Source organism: Alligator mississippiensis, chromosome 6 (genome assembly GCF_030867095.1).
Source record: "Alligator mississippiensis isolate rAllMis1 chromosome 6, rAllMis1, whole genome shotgun sequence".
NCBI classification, from domain to species: domain Eukaryota; kingdom Metazoa; phylum Chordata; order Crocodylia; family Alligatoridae; genus Alligator; species Alligator mississippiensis.
Genome location: NC_081829.1, coordinates 42,260,626 through 42,284,987, shown reverse-complemented (window position 1 = coordinate 42,284,987; position 24,362 = coordinate 42,260,626). Strand labels below are relative to the sequence as shown.

Sequence of the window (24,362 nt, the reverse complement as noted above, 5' to 3'; positions counted from 1 at the left end):
TCCCGATTGGCATGTCAGCAGGGAGATCTACCCAAAGCCAAATATGGGTAGAAATAGGCACTCCTCAGAGAGGGGAAAGAAAGGCAACCAACTCAGTCAAATCAGTTCCTTACTGATTCTTAGAACCTAATCCTTTGAAGTTTAGCAAACAGGTTATCAGAATAAGAGATGCATATAAGAGAGACCCCCTGACTACAAATGACAGGAATGCGTTTGTGGTGAGCCCGCAAAGAGGCTTAAGGAAAGCGTGACCATTTTATAATCCTCTGGGTTGGATGGTTTGGATCTATAGACCTTCTTTTTAGAAGGAAGAGTTATACAGAAATTACCTTACCAGAAAATCTGTTTGCAGAGAAAATGCTCACTTTGCATTATCCTTAATGTCAAGTAACTGTGTGTCAGTAGGAAGGAATACAGAGGACAAATGACAAGGTAGGAGTCTTTTTTTTTTTTTTTTAAATCAACTATTGGGCTAGCATAGTATGGGACATCCCTCTTCCTCCAAAGTTAGGGACTGAAAAAGCCAGCACATTTAGTTTATAAAACTTAATGAAAGTTCAAAGAACATGACTACATGTATACCTTGCATCCCCATTTGCTGGCTATAAATCCTCAGGCCAGGAAGCTTCCAGAGCTGTGAATGAACACAAGAACTCAATGAGAAGAAGTCTTTCAAAAAAAGAATCTTGGGGTGTATCAATTTAGTCATGTATTCTTTTTCCCTTTTCTCATTTAATATGCGGCTGTAGATCAAGAAAGAATTTTTTAGCTGAATTCTGCATTCAGCATTGACTTCTCATCTGTGACACCAGAAGCATAACAGCTGTGCAGGAGGTAAAACAGGGGTGGGCAATTATTCGGGCCTGGGGGCCACATAGGGAGTTTTGATGAGTTGTGGCTAGCTGGCTGGGTCAACCCCCAACTTCCTCCATCCTCCCACAGCAACTCTCTAAAACTCCCTATGAAGGATGGTGCAGGCAGGCGGGGAGCGGTGTTTGGGAGCAGGACAGGCGGGTGAGACCTCACAAGGTGGGGTTGTGGACCAATGACAATGCAGGGCCAGGGCTCAGAGCAGAGCTGCATTCCACTCTCTGCACATCCCTGCCCTGTGGGGCAGGTTTGTGGGGTTGCCTGGGCTCTAGGTCCTGGGAGCCAGCCACAGATGAGGGAGGGAAGAAGGGGGCATGGGGCACATGCAGAGCTGGCCTGGGCAGCATGGTCTGCAGAACTCTGCATGGGGCTGAGCTCTTCCTGGAGGCAACCCACACTGTGCTCCAGTCCACATCCACAGCTTACCCACAGGATTGGTCCTGCTGTGCCTGCAGATGCCTGGGTGCTGTTCCGCTCCCCTCACCTCCAGTAGTGGTTCCTCATCCTGCTCCTGCTGCACCACTCCAGGTTGGGTGGAAGCTTTAGCGAGGCTGCTCCTGCCCCAGCACGTGGGGCTCTAGCTCCAGCTCCCAGCTGCTTTTCATCCACTCTACCTGACCAACACAGGGGGCCAAGAGGGTGGAAGGCAGCCAGGAGCTGGAGCCAGAGCCTCACAGGCTGGGGCAAGAGCTTTCCAGCTGAAGCTCTTGGCTGCCTTCCACCCAGCTGGCCGCCTGTACGGGGCAGGCAGAGCGGGTGGAAGGCATCTGGAAGCTGGAGCCAAAGCCCCTGCACGCCGGGGTAGGAGCTGTCTGTCAAGCTTCCTCCCCACATGGAGCAGTACAGCAGGAGTAGAAGGAGCCACCACAGCAAAGCAAGCTGAGCAGCATCTGGGCAGCTGCTGCTGCACCAGAAGCTGTGTGTACTGGCCCGTGGTGCAGGCTGCCCCAGGAGGGGCTTGGCCCCATGTGAAGGGCTGTGAGAGTAGCCATGGGCTGGATCCAATCAATTGGTGGGTGCATCCCTGCGGGCCACATCCGCCCGCAGACCATATTTTGCCCACCGCTGGGTTAAAGGCATTTTGCACATGAACAAAAAAACAGAACACCTTTTTGCTTATTTTAGGAACAACAGCATGTTAAATATTTAGTACAACTTCGAATCTCATGAGAGGGGCAATGCTATTGCTCGCCACAACATTCTTAACATTCAAAATGTTCCTTCCTGAAGTGATACAATGAGGCTCACAAGCTTCAAGGATGGATCTATGTTACTTCCAAACTGAAGAAACTAGGAAGCCTCTGGGAGAAAAAACCATACAGAATCTAACAATATGCTGAATAAGAACCAAGTTTACTGGCATTAACATGTCAGCTCACCAATTGGTCCAGTTAGTGAACAACTTTTGTACTTTGTGACCAGTGACTTTTGAATCATCTTCTATACAAATAAGTCCCTGGAGAGGTTGGTATCCATGACAACACCAAGAAGCTATAATCTGTAAGATATCTGGGTGGTGTTGACAAGTCCATGATGCCCCCTGAACATGCTCTGGGTAGGCAACCATTACTGTGTGCACTTTTTTCCAGGAAGGATGCTCTGAGGAGCACTCTCTCAGCATGGGTACACATTAAGTTTCTTGTGACCAAGAAAAACTTTAGAGAACACCCAGAAGGGTGCTGAAAGGCAAGCAGGCCAAAACCAATATAACATCATCTCCATAAGGCTGTCTGTTGCACATAAGGCCAAGACAGGACCGCTGAAAAGTTTCACATACTAATATGTAAGCAAGTGCTTCAGATGGATTAATTCATGACAGAAAAAGTATTTATGGAACCTGATGCTATGTTGTCATTTAATACCTTCACCCTGAACTTAGGCTCCAAGAGTTTGCAGGTAAAGTTCCCTCTACCTATCAGAATTCTTGAGAGCTAAAAAGAAGATGAAGTAGAGCCCACGTTGTAGCACTCCTTGAGAATTCAATAACATCACTTTGAGACAAATGATATACTACTACAGTCTTATGTTGGTATTTGCCAGTAGTATGAAGACTGTCAGCATCCATTAAAGACTTAAGGAACCAGGATGTGCACAAGCTGGAGGCTTCCAAAAAAGTAGCTTTACTTCCCATTATGTAAAAAGTAGCAGAGGAAGAGAGCAAAAGCAACATATTTAGTGAACCCCACAGGCAATTAAATTACATGTACTTTCTTGAAGTCAAATTACTGCTCTTCAGAAGCCATTGCCACTGAAGGCTCCACCTAATTATACTGTTCTCAATTATTGCAAAATTTGGGTGGGGGTTGAGTGCATTTCTTTTTTGTAAGTCATGCTGGATCTCTGCTTAAGAGCCATTCTTCTGACATGATGGTGATTCAATATTACCCTCTTATTGGAAGCATCATACAAGGTCTGGGTCTGCTTGTGTGAAAGTTTTAGGTTTTCTATAGGGGTGCATAAATAGAGATTTTGGGGGCTGATATTGATAGCAGATTTTTAAGGAGACATTGGCCGATACTGATCTGATTTCTGACAGCATGGAGAGCTGCGTGCAGCTAGGAAGTCTGTTGTGGAAGGGGAGGGGGGAGGGAAGGGACATGGTGGTGGGGGGCATGTGCCCCCTGGATCTGTACAGGGCAAGGTGGCTGCCACTGTGGGCTGGGGCTGCGCCAGGCTCTTCTTGGTGGGGGTTGGGCCAGGCTGCAGTCAGGGTGGGCGGCTGCAGGCCCCCCAGTCTCATCTCCCAGTGCCACTACCACCCGCCCTAAGCGCAGCCCAGCCCCCACCAGGAAAAGCCCAGCACAGCCCTGGCCCTGGCCCCAACCCACAGCTGCAGCCCACCCTGCCCCGTGCAGGTCCAGGGGGCACACTCCCAGGGCACACGCAGTGGCAGGAGCCTTGCGCCCCCCCCCCCCCCCCCCCCAAAATGAGCCATGGCTCCATCCCACACTTGCCCCACCCCGACTGGGCAGCACCTTCCCTATTCCCTCGCTTAATGTGAGGACCTTGATCTGCCACCCACCCCAACTCCCTTCCACCACAATAGGTGGATGCAGTCCTTCAAGCTGCAGGGCTGCGCTCTGTGCTGCACTGCGGCTGTGCGCATGCACGAGCCATTTAATCAGACACATTAGGCCGATTTCCGATACAGCCAATTTTCTTTATATCAGTGCCAATCTGATATTGGACCGATATATCGGTGCACCTCTAGTTTTCTATCTGGTGTCTCTTTTGACAAACGCCATGTGACAAAGGAATCAGCCAGCTGAACATCCCTTTTTTAGCACAGTGACTCCCAACTAGGATACACAGGAGTAAAAAAAAGCAAGTGAAAGCAGAGCTGGCATATACCAAAGGGTACCTTAAGTCTAATGAGACCAAGAACTGCTGATTTACCTGCAAAGTGTGCCAATCACTTATAAGCACTGAAACAGGATATTCAAGTAGTGGCCAATACCCACCTTGCCAAGGGATGAACTTTTCACAGCTTCAGGCAAAACTGGTCTTGACAGATTTTTAGCTTGCTGCTCTTCTTCAGCATCTCAAGGTTTTGGAAGCAGTGGAGGACAATCCTCAACCACAGCTAATGCTAGTGAAATCTTTCAAAGACAGCTTCTAGTTCAGCAGCTCTTCAGATCCTGAATAAAAGCAGCAATTGTGAACCTAACTTTGCATGCATGGCTCTTGCACAACACATGCATCAACTCTGTAGTTAGATCCAGAAAAGGAAAAGACCTTCGAACAATAAGACGCTTGAGTCTGTTCTTAGAAGTATTTTGCAGAAAAGACAATTGGTTTACCCACATGTAAACCTCTCATGATTTACATTTACAATCTCAAAAAAGGAAGCTCTTCTCCCAGGGAGACAGATGAATATGAGGGTCCAAAGTGCCCATTCTAGGGTATATGAGTAGTAGATTTTTATTATGTAACGTAGAAGAGAACAAAAGAACAAAGGCATCTTGCCTGAAAGAAAACCTTTAAAAAAGTTTCTCTAGGGTGGAAGCAGATGCTGTAGTGTCCTGCTGCTATTATTTTTCAATCCTAGTATCTCAAATACCAAGGGGAGGGGACAAGAATAATTAACCTCTTAAGACCCAGTCACCCACCTTATATGGTTCTCCACTTTATTTGTAATGCAGATGAAGGCTCAACAGGATACTGCCAAAAAGGGGATCTGAACAGTAAACTATTTGTTTGTGTCATGGGTATAAAATATTAGAAAAAGCCAAGCCTTTTCAAATCTTTTGAGACTGAATAGGTTCCTTGAACTTCATAGATACTTTCTACGGGTGGAAACAGAAGTTATATGACATCTCATTTGTGTCACCATAAAAACACATTTATGGCAGCACAAATGCTGAGCAAACAGATGTTGATAACCTTTGCTGTGCCACACGAAAGGAAAAAAAAGTCAGTGGTATAATAAAACATAGTAAGACAGATACCTATTATCTCTGTGGCAGAAGAGTACAAGCAGCCTGAACCTGGTGTCTGAGTCCATGTTCTGGGTCTGGCTGGTCTCTATTTCTTTGGTTGCTTCACAAATGTTCCAACCAGCCGCTTTAGTAAGAGGATGGCATCTTTGGTAACCTTTCTTAAGATCCCCCATGGACCAACCTGACCACAATTTTTGACTCCTGACTTTTAGTTTTTTGTTGCTTGGAGCTTAGTCTGATAAAACCTTCCTGTAGCTATTAGAGGCAATTCATACCAGATGACTGGGTCTTCAGAGGGAGCAATCCTGCCCAGCCAACAATTATTAACAGAACTGCTTTTAACCACCAAAAAGTTACAAACAGAAGACCCATGGTAACGGATCTGCAGTTTTAGTTCAAAGAACAAAAAGAATAGGAAAAGTGATAAATATTAAAATAAGTCACATAAAAGCCAAGCATTTGCAAAGGAAGATACAGTGATCAATTTATCAGCAAACAGCAAATCAAAATGCAACACCTAAAATGACATTCCACACATTTCACATACAAAGAATTCTGAGCTACGGAAAGTTTCTTTATGGCATTCAAACTTACTTTTTTTTTTTTTTTTTTTTGGAGGTGGGTAGTGGAGAAATGGGGGAATTGTGTGCTGTCACAGAACTCTCGGTGACATAGATTTGGGAGAGCTGGTCCCCATAAGGGAACAGAATCAAAGCCTTTTTGATTCCTAGATGTTAGGGTCGGAAGGGACCTCAATAGATCATCGAGTCTGACCCCCTGCATAGGCAGGAAAGAGTGCTGGGTTTAGATGGCCCCAGCTAGATGCCTATCTAACCTCCTCTTGAAGACCCCCAGGGTAGGGAAGAGCACCACCTCCCTTGGGAGCCCATTCCAGACTTTGGCCACTCAAACTGTGAAGAAGTTCTTCCTAATGTCTAGTCTAAATCTGCTCTCTGCTAGCTTATGGCCATTATTTCTTGTAACCCCCACGGGTGCCTTGGTGAGTAAAGCCTCACCAATTTCCTTCTGTGCCCCCATGATGAACTTATAGGCAGCCACAAGGTCGCCTCTCAACCTTCTCTTGCGGAGGCTGAAGAGGTCCAGGTGCTCTAGTCTCTCGTCATAGGGCTTGGCCTGCAAGCCTTTAACCATATGAGTGGCCCTTCTCTGGACCCTCTCCAGGTTATCCAGATCCCTCTTGAAGTGGGCGCCCAAAATTGCACGCAGTATTCCAACTGTGGTCTGACCAGCGCCCGATAGAGGGGAAGTATCACCTCCTTGGTTCTGTTCGTCATGCATCTGCTGATGCACAATAAAGTGCCATTAGCTTTTCTGATGGCTTCGTCACATGGGCGACTCATGTACATCTTGGAGTCCACTAGGACTCCAAGATCCCTTTCCGCTTCCGTGCCACCAAGCATGTCATTTCCGAGGCAGTAGGTATGCTGGACATTTTTCCTCCCTAGGTGCAGCACTTTGCATTTCTCCTTGTTGAATTGCATTCTGTTGTTTTCTGCCCATATGTCCAACCTGTCCAGGTCTGCTTGTAGTTGTTCCCTGCCCTCTGGCGTGTCCACTTCTCCCCACAGTTTTGTGTCATCCGCAAACTTGGACAGAGTACACTTCACTCCCTTGTCCAAGTTGCTGATGAAGACATTGAAGAGTATAGGTCCAAGGACCGAGCCCTGCGGGACCCCACTGCCCACACCCTTCCAGGTCGATACCGACCCATCCACTACAACTCTCTGGATACGACTCTCTAGCCAATTCGCCACCCACTGGACCGTGCAGTCATCCAAGTCACAGCCTCAACTCATTCACCAGTATGGTGTGGGATACCGTATCAAAGGCCTTCCTAAAGTCTAAGTAAATGACGTCAACCCCTACTCCCGTGTCCAGGTGTTTTGTAACCTGGTCATAAAAAGAGACTAGATGAGTCAGGCATGATCTACCTGCTATGAACCCGTGCTGGTTTCCCCTCAGCATAATTTGTCCTGCTAGGCTCTCGCAAATGTGAGCCTTGATAATTTCTTCAAAGACTTTGCCAAGGATGGAGGTGAGACTGACTGGCCTATAGTTGCCTGGGTCCTCCTTCCTCCCCTTCTTGAAAATGGGGACTACATTGGCCCTTTTCCAGTCCTCCGGGACCTGGCCTGTGCGCCATGAGTGTTCAAATATTCCCGCCAGTGGCTGTGCAGTGACGTCAGCCAGTGCCTTCAGTACCCTCGGATGGAGCTCATCCAGGCCTGCCGACTTAAACGCATCCAGTTCCTCCAAGTGCCTCTGCACCATTTCAGGGTCTACGCTTGGTAGTCTGGCGCCCTGTTGCTGTCTCTCTACAATCCCAGTGAGAGACCCAGTGATATGCATGTCAATTCAATCTTCATGGGCCCATCTCCATTTGGCAGAATGCAACGTATGATATGAAGCACTAATACTTTAGAACAAGATTGTTTCCCTTGATAAAGGGTAGCAATTCACTTCATTACAAACATATTTTTTTCCTTTCTTGCTAATGTGCAACCATATAAACTAATTACCCAGTAATTAGTATATTCTGTATTCTGAAGTCTGGAGGTCTATAATGGTAGGTATATATTTAAAGAGATTACACTGACAGTTTATAGTTTTCTTTAGATTCCTATCAATTATTATGTACATAAAAATGATTAAACAAGAAACTTGTGTACGCATGCTCACTAGTTTCTAATATTTGTGGCAAATATACTCTTCATACAGTCTTTACATGGGGAGTTATAGAAGTATTTTTGTATTTTGGATGTAGAAGAACAAACAGAACAGGGATAAGCAACAACCAGCATGTGTGCCAGGCACGCAAAGGCATTTTGTTTGGCATTGGTGCCTCAGGTGGATGGCGGGGGAGCTGTGAGGGGCCCAATCCTTGTTGTGGCAGTGCAGTCAAAGCCCCAGCCCCTTCCCTACCATATGCAACGAGTTGGGCTGGGGCTCCCCAGACCCTGGTGCTGCTGCTTGCAGCCTCCCTACTCCCTCTTGCAAGCAGCCCAGACTTCATGGTGGGTTGACAGGGGCCTGCCCAGAGCCTGGGCCAGCTGTGGCAGGCAGCCAGGAAACTGCAAGAGGCTGCACCAGGCTTGTTGCTGGTGTGAGTGCACCCATGCGTCAGGGCCAATGGCAGGGAAAGGGCCAGGGCTACGCTGCCACAACAAGGGTCAGGCTCCTGGTGGCTCCCCCACCATCTGCCCCTGGCACGGCAACGTACTACAAGTTGAGGTTACAAGTTGGCACTCTGCGCATAAATGTTGCTAAGCCCTGAAATAGAGGGTGCCTATACACATGCTCCAATGCGTTCCAATTAGAACACATTGGATTGAATCTGCTGGACCATCCGAATTAGAATGTTCCAGCGTGATTCACCATCACATGTATTCAGTGTCCTGCATTTCAAAATGGTGGCAGGGGCACTTTAAGAGAAACCCACAGCCATTTTGAAATGTGGGATGCTGAATACATATGACATTGTGACATTTTAATTACAGCAGCTGCCCAGGAGCCATTCTAATTAAAACACTGCGCTTCCCACCCCAGGGCATGTGTACAGAGACCCAGAGTGTCTAAATTGACAGCTGCTTACTCTTACAAGTAACTACAGAGGTCAGAGAAGACTTAGCAATGACTTAAAAAGGTTAGTGTAATTATGAGGAAAAAAAAAGAAATATGAACATATGCAACTCTACTAAGTACAAGAGGGGGGAACAAAACAACAGTTTACAAATATTTAACATAAGTCCAAAAAGAAATTAAACATCATTCACAGGATAGAAATATAATAGAAAGTTTAAAGTAGGGATATCTATGCTACATAGGAGCGAGCTTTCTAAAAGCAGGCATTTTCAGGCTGTGCTTCTCCAAAGACACAGCAGCAACAACCCCATCAATTTTCAAATTGGACTGACAGCCTACTAGAAAAGCACACTTCAAAAAAGAATCCTGTATTTACAGGGAGATTGTCTTGTATCATTAAGGAGTTTATAACAACACTGACAATGAGTTCACCTAGATTGTGATGATACCAGAAACCCTCAGATGGCACCAGAGCATTATTTTTTCCAAAGCTGCTGTTTATCAGTTTAAAAAACATTTTGGATTTGTATATAGTATTTAGAGAGCACATTTCCATATCCTAAACCCACATCCTGCTCCTTTCCTCCTCTTTCTTTCTACTACAATGAACTGCCAGGGCTACTTCTTTTGAGTTGCAAGCTGAACCAGTTTAATTCAAACTCCAATTCAGCAACTTCAAATTTGCCCGAGTTACTTATGGATGCTTCACACCCATAATTTTCAAGGAGTCAGGTAGTGGAAACATTTATTTTGTAAGTCACCAGCAATGTAGTTATGCACTTTTTATCCTCCCTGCCATCCAGGGTTGGGGTGGAGCAATTTAACTAATGCTCAAAATTACTTATTAAAAACAGGCTGATGCTTAAACAGGTATAAAGCTTCACCCACATAGTCACAATGACTTAAATGAGACTCATTATGTGCTTAAAAGTTAAGCATGCTGCTTTAAGCAGTATAAAATCTGTCACTTCAGAACAAAGCTACTGTATCACTAAGAATAGTAAGTTTTTTCTTACCTTAATAAAAGTTACTGGCAGCTTTTTATACACGCATGCACACGATAAAACTTTCAAGAGAGCAAGCCTAACTTACAAATACCTATATACAAGCTTAAGAACCTAATGGCTAAAATTCAAAAGTACCTATGAGCTAAGAACAGGAGTCCCATTAACTTAAAACTGATGAAAATATTTCAGCACAGCATAAAATGGCATTGGTTATAACTACAGCACAACTTATTTACATGTCTTCAAGTCTGCTATTCTTGCATTCAAGATTTTTATGAGGTTCAGGACTTATTTTTAGCATAATGAACATTTAAGCAAGTAAGTTCTTTATTAAACAAAAAAAATACCTTGTGTAAAATATAAAATGCTACTAACAGTTGGAAAACTAGTGAAATAAACATTTATTATATATATATATGCCATATAAGATTACAAAATGACAAGTGAACTACACAAAAGGTTTGACTGAATTAAAAAAAAGAAATCAACAGAAAGACACATACATATATATCCATTTTTTATCCACCCTACTCAGTTTTGTAACACCCAGGGATGTCCAACTGGCAGGCCCCTGAAGTTAAGCTGTGGCCTCTCAGGCTTCCAATCAGGGTGCCGCTCTCTACAATGGTCTTCTCTCAGGGCTCCCCCTCCAACTTCCAGTTTACACTGCCTGCCTCACCTCTGTTTGTGGGTCTGGGTAGCGTGGCCAGACCCATGAGACCCTGTACAGCACAATGGAAGGGGGTAGGGAGACCCCACACTGCACAACATGGGAGAGTGAGGTAGAGGACTGTGAGGAAAACAAGGCATGGCAGTGGGGCACTGGCATGTTGGAGTAGGGGGCACACATGTCATATGGTACGTAGTCTGGGGTATGTAGCCCATGCAGTGTGTGACTAGGGGCCACAGGCCCCTAGCCACTCAGAAGTTGGATAAAAGGAGCAGCCAGAGCAATAAAAAATTACTAGATACATGCAAACAGAGTAACATAAGAACGGCTCCAAAGCTCCCTCTACCCCCCTCAATTCAATTATGTCTTCAAATCATCCAGTCTCTTGCTGTATGCAACATGCATGTGTTGAACTGTTCAGGGGCAAAACAATCCCAAGATGCCATCTAACAAACATTTACTTGGGTAAGAACATTGCCTGAGGAGTTACTCAAAATCTGGCACTTAAGCTGCCCTGAATTCCCTGCTCTGTCAACGTCAGCTGCAATGTTTCATTTATAGGCTTCTCAAATCTGTCTCTGCACAGTCTCACTTCTCACTGAATGCCTTCCTGAACAAGACTGGAAGCCTACTTCCCTCTTCACTTTCAAACCTTTCCTCAAGCACCTACTTTTAACCTCAGCAAGAAGTCAGTCAACAAAATAGGTAGGTGAGCAAAGTTCAGTACAATTACTAGTGGAATACCTACATACACATCCATTTGGCATATCTATTTCTCCTTCTACTTTCAAACTGAGGAAATTAAAACAAAAAAACCCCCCATTAGTTAAACCCACAGACTACCTGAGGTGCCATCCTATTACAACTAATAGTATACAGATTTCACATAACTAAACCATTCAACACTTACCATTTTAAAGCATTACTGCTGAAAAAATATAAGTTTTTCACCATGCCACTGGAAAATTTCTTTATAGCAAATATAGGTGAGCCAGACAGAGATGATGAGGAAGGTATGAGGGATAGGTTTGAATAGCACATTGACCATGTATCTAAAATATTAACAGAAGCTGTACAAATACAAACCTCCCAGTGTTGCATATATTACATTAGAAACTGCCATTGTATTAGAATAATTATAATTTGCAGTCTTGTATGTCACACGACTTTCAGTAAGAAAACATTTCATATCTTAACAGCAGATATAAAGTTTTACAGGTCCTTTATTCAGGTCCTGGTTCATGCTTTCAGTTATTCCCAGAAAAGAGATGCATTAACATAGAAATATCAAACCCTCACATCCAAGTGCAATTACCTCAAAACAAGCTTACTGAGTTTTGTAGGACATTATGCAACAGCCATATGCAAGATTTTGCCCTAAATTACTGCTATGAATCCTTGAACTTAACTCCATTTCAGTTTGTGTAAGGATCTCTTTTAAATTAAACTGAAATGTCAAACAACAAAACTGAACAAGAAACCCAAAGGGAAAGCTACCATGCTATATATTTAAAGATCTGAAATCTAGATGATATCAAACTTTAAAGTATTTACTTGTAGGGCCAGATTCACCAATACCCTATAGCTTTTGATGCAGTGCAAAGAACATGTGACAACTCCAAGTGTATATCTCCCCCATACCTTCTACATTCTTTTATTTATACATGCCCAGTTTTTCCTCTCCTGTGTTCCTTGAACAATAGATGTAGGGCAATGGGTCGTTTAAGTTGTTTTTTTTCAAATAATCAGTTGACACTGCAGAAAAATCTTTGGAGAAACTAAGAACACTTGTGCTCTTTCAAAATGCCCTCAATTTCCTATTCTTATTGTTTTAAGTGAAGTCAAGCTACCCTTCATTCATTAGGTATCTGTTTAATCCACTGGAAGTCAGAAAGGAGCCCTTTATTATGGCACCTGTCTAATCTACTGGAAGTTGAACGGGAGCCATGTAAGGATTGCACATAAGCTATTAAAAAAAAAAAACAAAAAAAACTAGGAAAACTAGGGCTAATGGAAACTAGGGCCGTGCAAAATTGCGACCGCTGTTTTGTTTCGGCAATGTTTCGAGCATTTTGACACTCGAAACTCCAAATCCAAAATGAAATGGGAGATGTGTTGAAATGAAATGAAACAAGTCGAAACGTTTTGAAGATGTTTTGGTGCTGGGATTGCAGGGAAAGAGAGTAAGGAGAGGGAGGGGAAAGAGGGGGAACAGACTGACATTTATAGCTGGCCAGTGTCTGCCAACTGTCCCTGAGGTCCCTTCCAATCCCAATGCTCTGGAGGAGGGACCTAAAAAGTTAAAAACAGCATACAAGTCTGTAAGTGCCTAAGCCAGGGACGGGCAATTATTTTGGGCAGAGGGCCACTTACTGAGTTTTAGGAAGCCATTGAGGGCCACGTGACAGGCAGCCGGGGGCAGATAACTATTTTCTAAATTTTTTAGGGGCCCCGCAAGCTGGATAGAATGGCCTGGCGGGCTGCATCTGGCCCGCGGGCGGCATTTTGCTCACCCCTGGCCTAAGCTGTCAGCCTCTCTCTTGCTAGGGAGCAGCATTTGAAAGGCACCAAGAGTCTGACTGGTTCCTAGCTGCTACTGCCTAGCTAGGGCGCGTGTCTTGCAAAGGAGTGGATACAGCTTATACTGACAGCTTAGCTATACTAGCCTAACTTCAATACTAGTATTGTTATCCCTATATTATTTCTCTTTTTTTCCTATAAACATTCCTTTGAAATTATTCTGGTTTGTTTTTTTTACCTGAAGAAAAAGAAATCTGTTTTGCCTCACAGTGTGATCGCTGGGCAGTTCAGGAAAGCACAGCATATAGATAGATTGCACACACAGACACCTACATATACACATACTACATGCAGTCAGACACCTTTTCCAGCACAGGAAAACATGAAGCATGTTGGAAAGGCCAGTGCTGCCGAGTCTGGAAGGAGAATGGAGGGGGAGGGGGGCAGGGGGGAAGGTGTAAGTACCCTGTTGCCCAAGCTGAAAGACAGCCTCTTTTCAAGCAGCCATTAGGCTTCTGCTGGTACTGTGAGCTGCAGTGCCTGCAGCTAAACCGCCTCTGACACCAGCTGTGATAATAAACCCCAGCATCAGCAGCATGACAACAAGCAACACAGTCTCCTCCACCCCAATTGCAGGTCCCAGCATGAGCCTCCCACTCTTAGAAGAGCTCAATCTTGATGTAGGGAACCTCAGCTTGATAGCACAAGAAATTCTGGGGCAGGAGGGGGAAGCAGAGTTCATTCTCCACACCCTTCAAAGTTTCCCTAGAGCCAAGTCCCCTTCCCCAGAAGGGACTGCGGAGGAGACTGTGGGGGGCAGGTGGCTCAGCTCCACCTATTGTGCCTCTGCCTGTTGAGGAGGGGGATAGAACAGAAACCCTACCTGCACCCCGGAAGCAAGGGGGTATTTTGGTATGGGATCATTTTGAGGTGTCAGATGATCCCACATATGCTATCTGCCTACGCTGCCAAGACAAAACCAGCCAGGACAAGGGAGGGAAGCGCTCGAGGACCAGGGATGCTGATGCATCTCTGTAGGCACCATCCCCTTGCCCTTACTCCTCCTCAGCCTGGAACCAGTGGGAGCATGGCCAAAGGGAAGTGCTCCTCTCGCTCCAAAGCCCCCATCCCCCCAAAGCAGAGGCAGGCCACCCTGGAACAATGGGGGAAAGCCAGGCACACAGGGGGGCACATTCCCAAGGTAACAGAGGTCACGCAGAGCATTGGGGAGACACTTCTTGTGGATGGCCAGCCCTTCTCCTTTGTTGAGTGGCCACGGTTCAGACGGCTCATGGCACTCATGGCCAAGGTTCCCTCTAAGCTGCATGTGTGCACGGCCGTGCACAATAAAAAAAGTTGCCACGCAGTAACTTTTTAATGCTGTGCACTGGGGCCGGTGCGGGACACTTACTGCTCGGCCGCGCGGGGGCTGCTCTGCTCCACTTCACTCCTCACCGACATTCCCGCGGGGAGAGAGACCGCAGTCCTGGCCAGAGCAGCCCGTGAGGGGCTGGGCCACTGATCAGTGGGCAATCATCACCCCCGTCCCTTCTTCCTCCATGCCTGCTGCACGGAGCAGGCAGCGGCTCCTCCCCGAGGCAAGGCAGGGGTGGGGACCAAGCCGGGCACCACACGAGCTCCAGGGAACTGCTCTGGTTCCCAGCCCCTTCAGGCAAGCTTCGCTTTGAGCCCCTCCAGCTTCACCCTAATCTTAGCTTTCATCCCTGTGCCACAAGCTCCACAGCTCCCACACCAAAGCCCGGCAACCCCACAGGTCTTCCGCGCTCTGCCTGTTCCCTGCAGCCTTTGAAAGTGATGCTATGTGCCTCGCTGCCTCATCTGCCCAGTGGCGGGACACACATCATGCCACGCCACTTTCAAAGGCTGCAGTGAGGCATGGAGGCAGGGACTGGCAGAATGCAGCCTGCATGCAGGTTCAAGAGACATGACAGGGAGGTACACACACTTCATGTAACAAAGGTACTGGAGACAAAGTCAGCTCTTTGGTAATGGAAGACAGAGGACTCAAATTCTTGCCCATATTTAAGTATTAATTAAGTCTTAATCCTGGCCACATCGACATGATTACAAGGTAGTATGTGGGTATTACAGCTAGTTTCTTCTATTATTTACAACAATGCAAATTAAAAGCAGAATTGGGCCTTTAAAGAAAAACATCTAACAAGATAAGAAATAGACTGAGATGAATATTAAAGAATGCATCTGGTACACAGTGTAATATTAAATATTAAAGGGGGAAGCGGGACCAATTCGGGAATGGACCGAAGCAGCGCACTCACGGACTGAAGCGAGGCGCTCATGGATCACTACACTTTAGAGGGAACACTGCTCGTGGCCCCATCATACAAAGTTCCTACACGCACCAGCTTCAGCAGGATGTTGGTGCCCTCCTGGTATGAGGTATGCAGAGAGTACTTGATAGAGGAGCTGTGCAAGGCAGGTCCGCAGGTGGCCTTACACTTTACCTCGGACATCTGGAGCAGTCAGGGTGGAGATCATGCCTACCTCTCCCTCACAGGGCAGGGGTGCGACCAGTCAGGCTGTCAGTGGGATCTCCTTGCAGCCGAGGTGATGGATGAGTCCCACACGGCAACCGAGATCATGGGGGCCATGGGTGCAGGGGTGGCTCGTTGGGCAGGGTGAGCTCACCTGCGGGTTCATGGTCACTAACAATGGGAACAATATGGTCAAGGTGGTCTGTGATGCCATCTTTGTTGGCATCTGCTGTGTGGCACACAAGTTGCACCTCATTGTCAGGGACGCCATGGAGGGGGACAAGGCTGCCAGAGATGGCACCAGCACCACAAGCAAGCTCATTTTCAAATGCAGGAAGGTGGCAGGCTACTTCCACCATAGCATCAATGGGGTCAAGATGTTGTGGGACAAACAAACAGAGCTGAACATCCCACAGCATAAAATCACTTACGATGGGGAGACTTGGTGGAACTCCACACACCTGATGCTCAAGAGGCTAGTGGAGCAACAGAAGGCCATCCATGAGATGGCCTTGCTTGGGGAGATTGCGATCAGTGGCCCACTTAACAGAGCTGAATGGGATACCATCTCCCAGATCTTGGTGGTTCTCAAACCCTTCCTTGAGGCCACCAAGACCTTCAGGGCTGGCAATGTTCTCCTTAGTTAGGTGATTCTTGTAGTGAGGGACTTTCAGAGCTAAATAGAGAGCTTCCAGGGGATCAATGTTCCTGGCTGGGGCAAGCTGCTGTAACCAGACAGGCGGGCACTGGTGAGGCAGCTGAAAGAGGGCATCAGGAAACGACTTGATTTCTGCAGTCCAGTACAGTCAACGTGCTGGCCGCCATGTGTGACCTGAGGGTGAAGGGGAGCATATGTAGCAGTAAAACCCTGGATCACTGGACAGAGGTGCTGGTGAACAATCAGGGACGCAGAAGGGTGGAGGCAAGGGGAAGTGGAAGAGGGGGATCCACTGTTCTGTGCCAGCACGCCATCCACCAGCCAGTCTCCTCCTCCACTACAGGTGCTGCCAATGTGGGCCAAGGGCATGGCTTCCATGGTGGGGTCCAGAGGCACCAGACCCCACCATCAGACAGGTAGCGCTCAGGCCTTGGAGGCTGCCTATGAATTGCACTTCCATCAACCTCCTAGGTACAGAAACTCATTGACCTAATATAGACATTGGAATTATGACACGACAACCTGCTGGACAGCTGACTCCCCAGGTACCTCTCCTCTTTTACCTGCTACATCCCCTCCCCACCCCTACCCCAGCCTGTCCCTCACCTCCTGATGCCTCCATTTCCATTTTCACTGACTGGCTTTCTTGCCTGCACTGCATGCAAGCCTCTGGCTTCTTTATTTCTTCCATCCAGGAAGACCACACACACACTAATTGCAGGTGCTTCCTCAGCCTGACAAAGGGTTTTCAACCCCAAAGCTTGCAAAGATATACTTCTACAACTATTCAGTTGGTCTACTAAAAGATATCAGATTGACCCAAAGAACCTTGTCTGCCTATATCCTTAGACCAACATGGCTACAACCTACACCCCTATCACCTGTCCCCAGTCAGCTGACCGTGGGGAGGCAGAGTCCTGGGCACATCTCAGCCTCAGGGCTGGGGCTGGCAGAGAGTTTTCTGGCAGCTGCTGGAGAAGCAGCTCCTACAGGAAAGGAAAGAAAGGCTCTATGACCGTTTGGCTGCTTGAGATGCCAATGCTACTGTGTTGCTTATCTGTTGTTATTTAAAGTGGTGAACCAGGCTAAGGCTGTAGGGGAGAAGGCCTCATGGTGCAAACTGCCATGTCGTACAGAGGCCCCAGTGCCAGTGAGGGTGCAGCAACAGGGGCATAGGGAGCCCAGAGACAACAGAAGGTAGAGTGAGACTGAGACCTCATTACAGGGATGATATCAATATAATATCTGGGAGGTATGGGGTGTGGTAAGCAGTGGCTGGAGGGATGGGGCATGGTAAGGGATGGTTGGAGGCATGCATCTAGCCCATAAGGCTTAGGGTGTACCCTTCAGGGACCCAGCAAGGGGTCCTACAGGGTTTAGTGGGGTCCATTAGGACTGTGGCTGAGCTGAAGCTTGAGGGCAGCCTCCCTATCTATTATCTTTTCCAGTTAAGACATGGTGAGACAAGAAGGCACCTGCAGGGTGGAGCTGGCAGTCACAGGGCCCTAGGGGTATCACGGCCATCTTTAGGGACTCTACTGTGTGACAAAGTGCAGTTTCCCAGAAACCCCTACACCTATCTCCTTGAAACTTGGCAGGCTTCATGGCCTCAGCAGGGGCTACCATGCCTGATGTTTTCACCCCACTCCATGTTAACACACACACACACAGGTCACAAGTTTTGCTTGTCAGCACCTTGAGGTGCAGTTTCCCAGAAACCCTTTCACCAATCTCCTTGCAACTCGGAAGTCTTCAATGCCCTCAGAGGTGGCTACCATTCCTGCAATTTTCGTCAGAATCTGGGAAGAAGTGACGAAGTTATGGGCATTTTAGTCAGTCCCCATTATAGCCTATGGCCGAAAAACCGAAATAGGGTCAAAACTCGAAAGTTTCAGCTGAAACAAAACAACACAGCAATTCGAAACGCTGAAACCTACTGCTGTCTTGTTGAAATGTCAAATCCGAAACGGAATACAGGCATTTTGCACAGTGCTAATGGAAACTAACTATGAAGTTGATTAAATGGAGCCAACACTGAGCGTGACTATAAAGGGCAAACATGCTGATGAGAACCTATAAGAATAGGTTAGCATGACCCATCTGAATAAGGTATATGACAGTGCCCATTTCATGTTGTACATCTCAGCACCAGCTCTTTTTAATGTCATTATGAGTCTCTATATTGCATACGTTTTGACTTCCTCTTCACTCCTGAAGCTGAGCTGTGCCTTTCTTGCCCATTTCCAATGAGTCCTGTTTCTTAACAAGCCTTAAATGTCTGGTAAACATCACTAAATGGGACCCCAAACAGTTCACCTGAAATCCCTGTCACGCCCTCTCTCAGCCTGTCACACACGATTAGTATGGCTCTGCCCTCCGTGAGGTGGACGGATCAGGTTGCCCCCTCACCTCATCTGCATATAAGTTTTTTTTGGAGGATCCCAGGGCTTGTGCCAGGAACATCTGGTTTCAGTCCTACCTGGGGGAGCTAATTAGCACATGGATCCTTTTATTTTTTGTTTGTTTGTTTTGTTTTATCGGGGGGGGGGGGGGGGGGGAAATGTGTATCTGACATACTGAGCAGTCCTGAGCCATAAATGCTGTTGACTCAGCCGAGACCCAGACCAAAGAACTCTATGGTAAATCATATGCCTTTTGACTAATATTATGCATAGCTCATACTCTCTCCAAGTATGTTCTATAGTGTTTCTTAAAAGTATATTTATGCTAAAAACCTGTGCTAAAACTTGCAGCAGTTTCAAAAATGGTAAAATACATCATTTCTGGATGAACTAAGGCCATGGGTACCATATACAAATTGCTATATCTATGTTTATTTTAAGGTTTGTTTTTTCAAATCTGTTCCTCACTTTCTTGTGCTCAGGTAGAGCAAGATCTGATAATAAGGAAGGGGGAATGGGATCAGGAGGAAGACAGTAGGGTGGGGCAAAGGGGCTACTTCCCCCCCCCCCCAATTTATTTTTCCTGCTGTAGCAGTGGAAGGTTGACAAATTCAAGACAAACCTCTGATAATTAAGATTCTATACCTGAAAAATTGTATCAAATGTTAACATTGTCCATATATACAATGTAATGATGGGAACAGGATCATCTTATATTAAAGTAAATAACATAGATTTTCCTCCTTATTTTTAAATATTCAACTTGGGATAATGTATATTCTGTTGTCTACATGCATAACACACTAATGGAAGATGCTTTTATTTAACTTTCCAAAAGAGAAGGAACAAGTTGGGGCAAAAGAAACAGGCTTGAAACATTAGCACCTGAAAAATAAAATTCTTAGTAGCACAAAAACATTTAAACATTAAAAGCAGAGGCGTGTTTATACATTTTCTCCACGACAGTGATATTACCACCCACTAAAATTGACCATAAATTATATCAATAATTAATCAGTGATCCAAATTAATTAACAAATAATCTGAACAAACCTGGGTGTGGAACATTAATTTTAAGACTGATGCATCCAGAACTAATGATAATTTAAACACACACAATGGCATAAAAATAAGACACTGAGATACTACACTCAAACTGATCCACCAAGAGGCAAGAGTCTCAATTCCACAGTGCTGCTTAAAATAAAGGAAGTTTTTAATATTACCACTTACCCTCTTTGGCCCACTAAAGATCTTCCTGGTGTTTTCCTTCGATTTATCACCTTGTTTGTTTGTGGATTTTTTATTGCCTTCAGGTACACCTGATGTATCTTCTGAAAACTCCAGTAGATCTGCAAAGGTAAATATAAATGAAGAAATATTCAGTTAAATGGCTTTCCTTAAAAATGGCTTCTTCCATTATGAACTGCCATGTAAAATTTCAGCAATGTAATTTATAAGAATTAAACACTGTATTCTGGTATTTTAAAACAGATCATTGAGATTGCTCGAGGACATAATGAAATATCTTAACATATACTAAAAGCCCCTGACATTAAGAAGGTTCCCATTCATAATTCTCATCACATCAGAAGTAAAATTCACTTGATCACAAGGTCCAGCATCGTACTTGGGGAATGCTAGCGAACTTGAAGAATAGGCAGATTTCCTTGCAAATTGCTTGGCCAGCAGAAATTATTTATAATTTTTTTAATAATTCAAGTGTTTCAAGATACATAGGAAAAAAGTGCAATATCAAGATGATAACCGCAATGTTTTTAAAGTCCACTTTGACCTGTGCACAAAGGTTAAATACAGACTGTACACCACTAAAAATCCTTAAAAGTGATGACTGTTCATTTACTTGACTTTAATGCTGACATTAATTTTTCATACTATCAGCGTTTTCAGCACAGTTTCATGTACACCTGAGGTCCTTGATCTCAAGCAGTGCTGTGGTTGGGCTTATGGTATCTTCTCCATGCTTGAACCGTTCTATGAACCGTCGATATGCCAGACTTTCCTGCCTGCCACGTCCCTGATGTTATTATTATTAATATTCATTTTTAGACATTATTAGGCAGAAGGTTTATTCTGTTAGTTTGTTCTTATTATGCCCTTTTTATGTGGCTCACGCGCAATATGCATATGTCCTCCAATCCTCTCATCTGTATATATGTCTGACCTCAAGGTTAGATATCTAGACACAGTCTGGTTAAGACTGTGCACTTTACTTCATTTCATTTTTGGGGGTTTTTTGTTTTAATTTTACTTTTACAGATTTGTACAAGTCTTACACAGTCAGACCACAGATGTTCCTTGCATCTTTTTCCAATATCACTTACAGTATTAACTTTGTAACTCTTCTCACACACAACGACTTTAACCTTAAACAGCTAACAAGAATGAACTAAACTTAGTATTCACAAACAGACTCTCTTCGAATCTTCTCTCCTTTCCTTTATTTTGTTCAATTTTTTTTATGTTAAGAGAGGTCTTATATCTTCATATCCCTCTACATCAAATCCTTTTATTTTTAGTAGTAATGACATCCACAGTCAGACTTATCTTTAGCTGATAGTCCGGACTCCTCTTGGAACATCAGCCAAACCAGTCTCTACTGTAGAAAGAGAGTTTGAACACCAATCCCCCTTTTTTTTTTCCTTACTATTACAGAAGTATGTCCTGTGTCCTTCGTAGTTTCTTCGGGGATCTGCCCCTCACTCCCTTCCCTCCCGGCACACTTGGGAGCACAATCAGTTCCTCTACAGATACGGTGGGGAATCATCTTTCATTCCCCTCTCTTCTCTCTCTTCCTCCTTTCCCTCCATTGGGCCTCACATCCCGCCGCTCTGCTCCTCTCTCAGACCTTCTATCCTTATATGGTAATGGCTCCAGAAGCAGCGTGCTCGGTTTTTTCCCCTCGCGTCTGCGCTCGCTCCTCCACACATCTTTCCCCTTAAGACACTGCTAAGCGCTGTTATTTGTCCAGGTCATTGGGGTGAACAGGGTATGTACCCTCATGGCTATTTAATACTTCTCGTGATTGATTATCCAGATAACATTGTGATAGGAAGTCAGCAATGACGTTTGCATGTCCAGGCCTGAATTCAATATCAAAATGGAAGGGCTGTAAGGCAAGAGCCCACCACATGATCCGGGTATTATCCGTTTGAGTGGTTTTTAACCACTTCAATGGTGCATGATCAGTAATTAAAGCGAACTTACAGCCCAAAAGATAGTATCAAAAATATTCCACTCTCCATTTTATTGCTAGGCATTCCTGTTTGATAGTGGCATACTGGGGGTTCCTGGGAGTCAAGTTTCCCGCTAGTGTAGGCAATTGGACGTTCTATCCCATCTACTTCCAGAGTTAACACCGCACCCACGGTGTAATTAGAGGCATCGGTCTGTAAGATGAAAGGATGTGAAAAATTGGGTGTATGAAGGACCACATGTTACATAAGGCTTGTTGAGTTTTATGAAAGGCTTCTAAATGTTTCTCATCCCATTTTATAGGCCCATTGTCACATCCTCTCAGTAGGTCTGTTAAAGGAGCTGTTATTTCTGCAAAATGTGGGATGAACCTATGATAATAACTAGATAATCCAAGGAAGGCATCCATTTGTTTTTGTTTGAGGAGGTGAGTAATCTCATAAAGTTTCTACTTTGTCTATTAAGGGACCAATACATCCTTGTCCTACCATGAAACCAAGGTATTTAGTTTCTGCCTTGCCTAAGGCACATTTCCCTGGGTTCGCTGTTAGACCGGTTTGCCTGGGCTCTTGAAGAACCGCCTGCAGAGCTTTTAAATGTTGTTCCCATTCATCAACATATATTATAATATCATTGATGTAGGCGGCAGCGTACCTTTGGTGAGGTGCTAGGACCCAATCAATGAGTCTGAAGAGTTGCTGCAGCTCCATGTAGGCCAAACGGCATTCATTTGAAGTTGTACAAACCCCACAGTGTGCCAAAAGCAGTCTTTGCTTGGTCTTCTTTATGTACATTGTTAAATCCAATGTGGATATGAATTTGGCTTGTCCCACTCCCTCCAATAGTTGGCTGATTTGTGGCATGGGAAAAACACCGAAAAACATTCAAAACTGCATTCAATTTTTGAAAATCAACACATACTCATAGGGAGCCATCCTGTTTAGGTACAGTCACCAACGGGCTTCGCCAAGGACTATGGGATTCTGTTACTATTCCTTGTGATAGCATTTTGTCCATTTCCGCCTTTATTACCTTGTATCTATGATAAGGTATCCTCCGCCATCTTTCCCTGACCACTTTTCCCTGAGGAGTGACAATGTTATGACTTATTCCTGTCACACAACTGGGGTACATCTCTAGATTCCCATATTAGCTTTAATTGATCTTTTTGTTCCGCAGTCAGTTGAGCTCCTAGACATACTTCTTTACTTGTTTCTTGTTCTTCTTGGGCCCTAGTCGCTGCCCCCTCATATTCTGTCTGATCTCTCATTGTATAAGCCAACAAACCTTCCAGTTCATTCCATGGTTTTAATAAACTGACATGAAAATTTTCTTTTTTCTGTCCAGGGTGAAGGACCTCATAATCGACTGGTCCAACACACCTAACTATTGTGAATGGACCTTGCCAATGAGTTAAAAACTTATTTGTGGTATTAGGGAGGAGATCGTCTTGGGGAGGAGAACCAACCTCCTTCAGGAGAACCTGATCGTCTTGCTTGGCCAGCTCAGTCTGCATTATTGATCGAAACAGGTCTTCGCCTTGCTGAGCCTCTTGAAAGCAGGTGTTGTTTGCTAAACTCTCCAAATCCAATCCGTCGGGCTCGGTGTAAACCTCGCTTCTTCCCCCGTTAAACCTTCTAGTTTGGTTTCTTGCCTTCTCACTGTGTTTAATATGTTATAGATCTCATTCCAGCCTCTGCCCGATATCACTGGGTAGGGTAGATCTTTGGCTAAGACCACTGGCATCTCCCTTGAAGCATCTAAGATTTCCACCACATATTTTTTGCGTGGATACATCGACGGCTGTCCATGCATGCAAATCATCTTTACCGTACCTGCATTCGGTGCCCAACCTTGAGGAGCTAGATCTGCTCCAATTAATGTCTGGGCACAGCCAGTGTCAACTATGGCTCTTATCTTCTTTCCCCCAACATGGACACAGATGGTAGGTTTTTCCTTTGACACATCCCAATGTGCTTTCCCAATGTTGCAATCCATCATTTTTACTTGTCCATTTTTATCCCTCTCATTTCTTTGCATACAGCTATCCAGTGGAGGCTCCCTTGGTCGCAGACTCGTTCAAGGACTGCTTGTACACTTCCTTGCTATGTGTCCTATTCTTCCACATCTGAAACATACTTCTCCCGTCTCGTGCTTCTTTTTGCTCTCTCTCTCTCTCGTACTACTCGATGAGGTCCTGACTTCAGAGCTCCTTGGTTGCCTTCCATTTGTGCACTATCAAAATCTTCAGCTAACTGTAGAGCTTCTGCAGACCACTTCAGGTGAAGACACCATACCAAACGTTGGGTATTTTCATCCAGATCCACTAAGAACTGCTCTAATAAGATCTGATCACACAACTCCACTTTTGATGCCTCTTGTGGTTTCAACCACTTCTCTAACAGATCAGCCAGTTGCTGCAGCAGGATTCGTGGAGATTTCTCTTCCCTCTTCTTTTTCA

At 45.2% G+C, this 24,362-nt stretch overlaps 1 protein-coding gene across 1 annotated transcript in view; it reads right to left on the bottom strand.

The window, feature by feature from the left end:
- WAPL (WAPL cohesin release factor) overlaps window positions 1-24,362 on the bottom strand; it is a 136,440-nt gene that overhangs the window by 39,556 nt on the left and 72,522 nt on the right. The window contains exon 4 of the mRNA XM_059729830.1: window positions 19,919-20,037. Coding sequence (XP_059585813.1) covers window positions 19,919-20,037 — 119 coding nt within the window. The remainder of the gene's footprint in view (window positions 1-19,918; window positions 20,038-24,362) is intronic.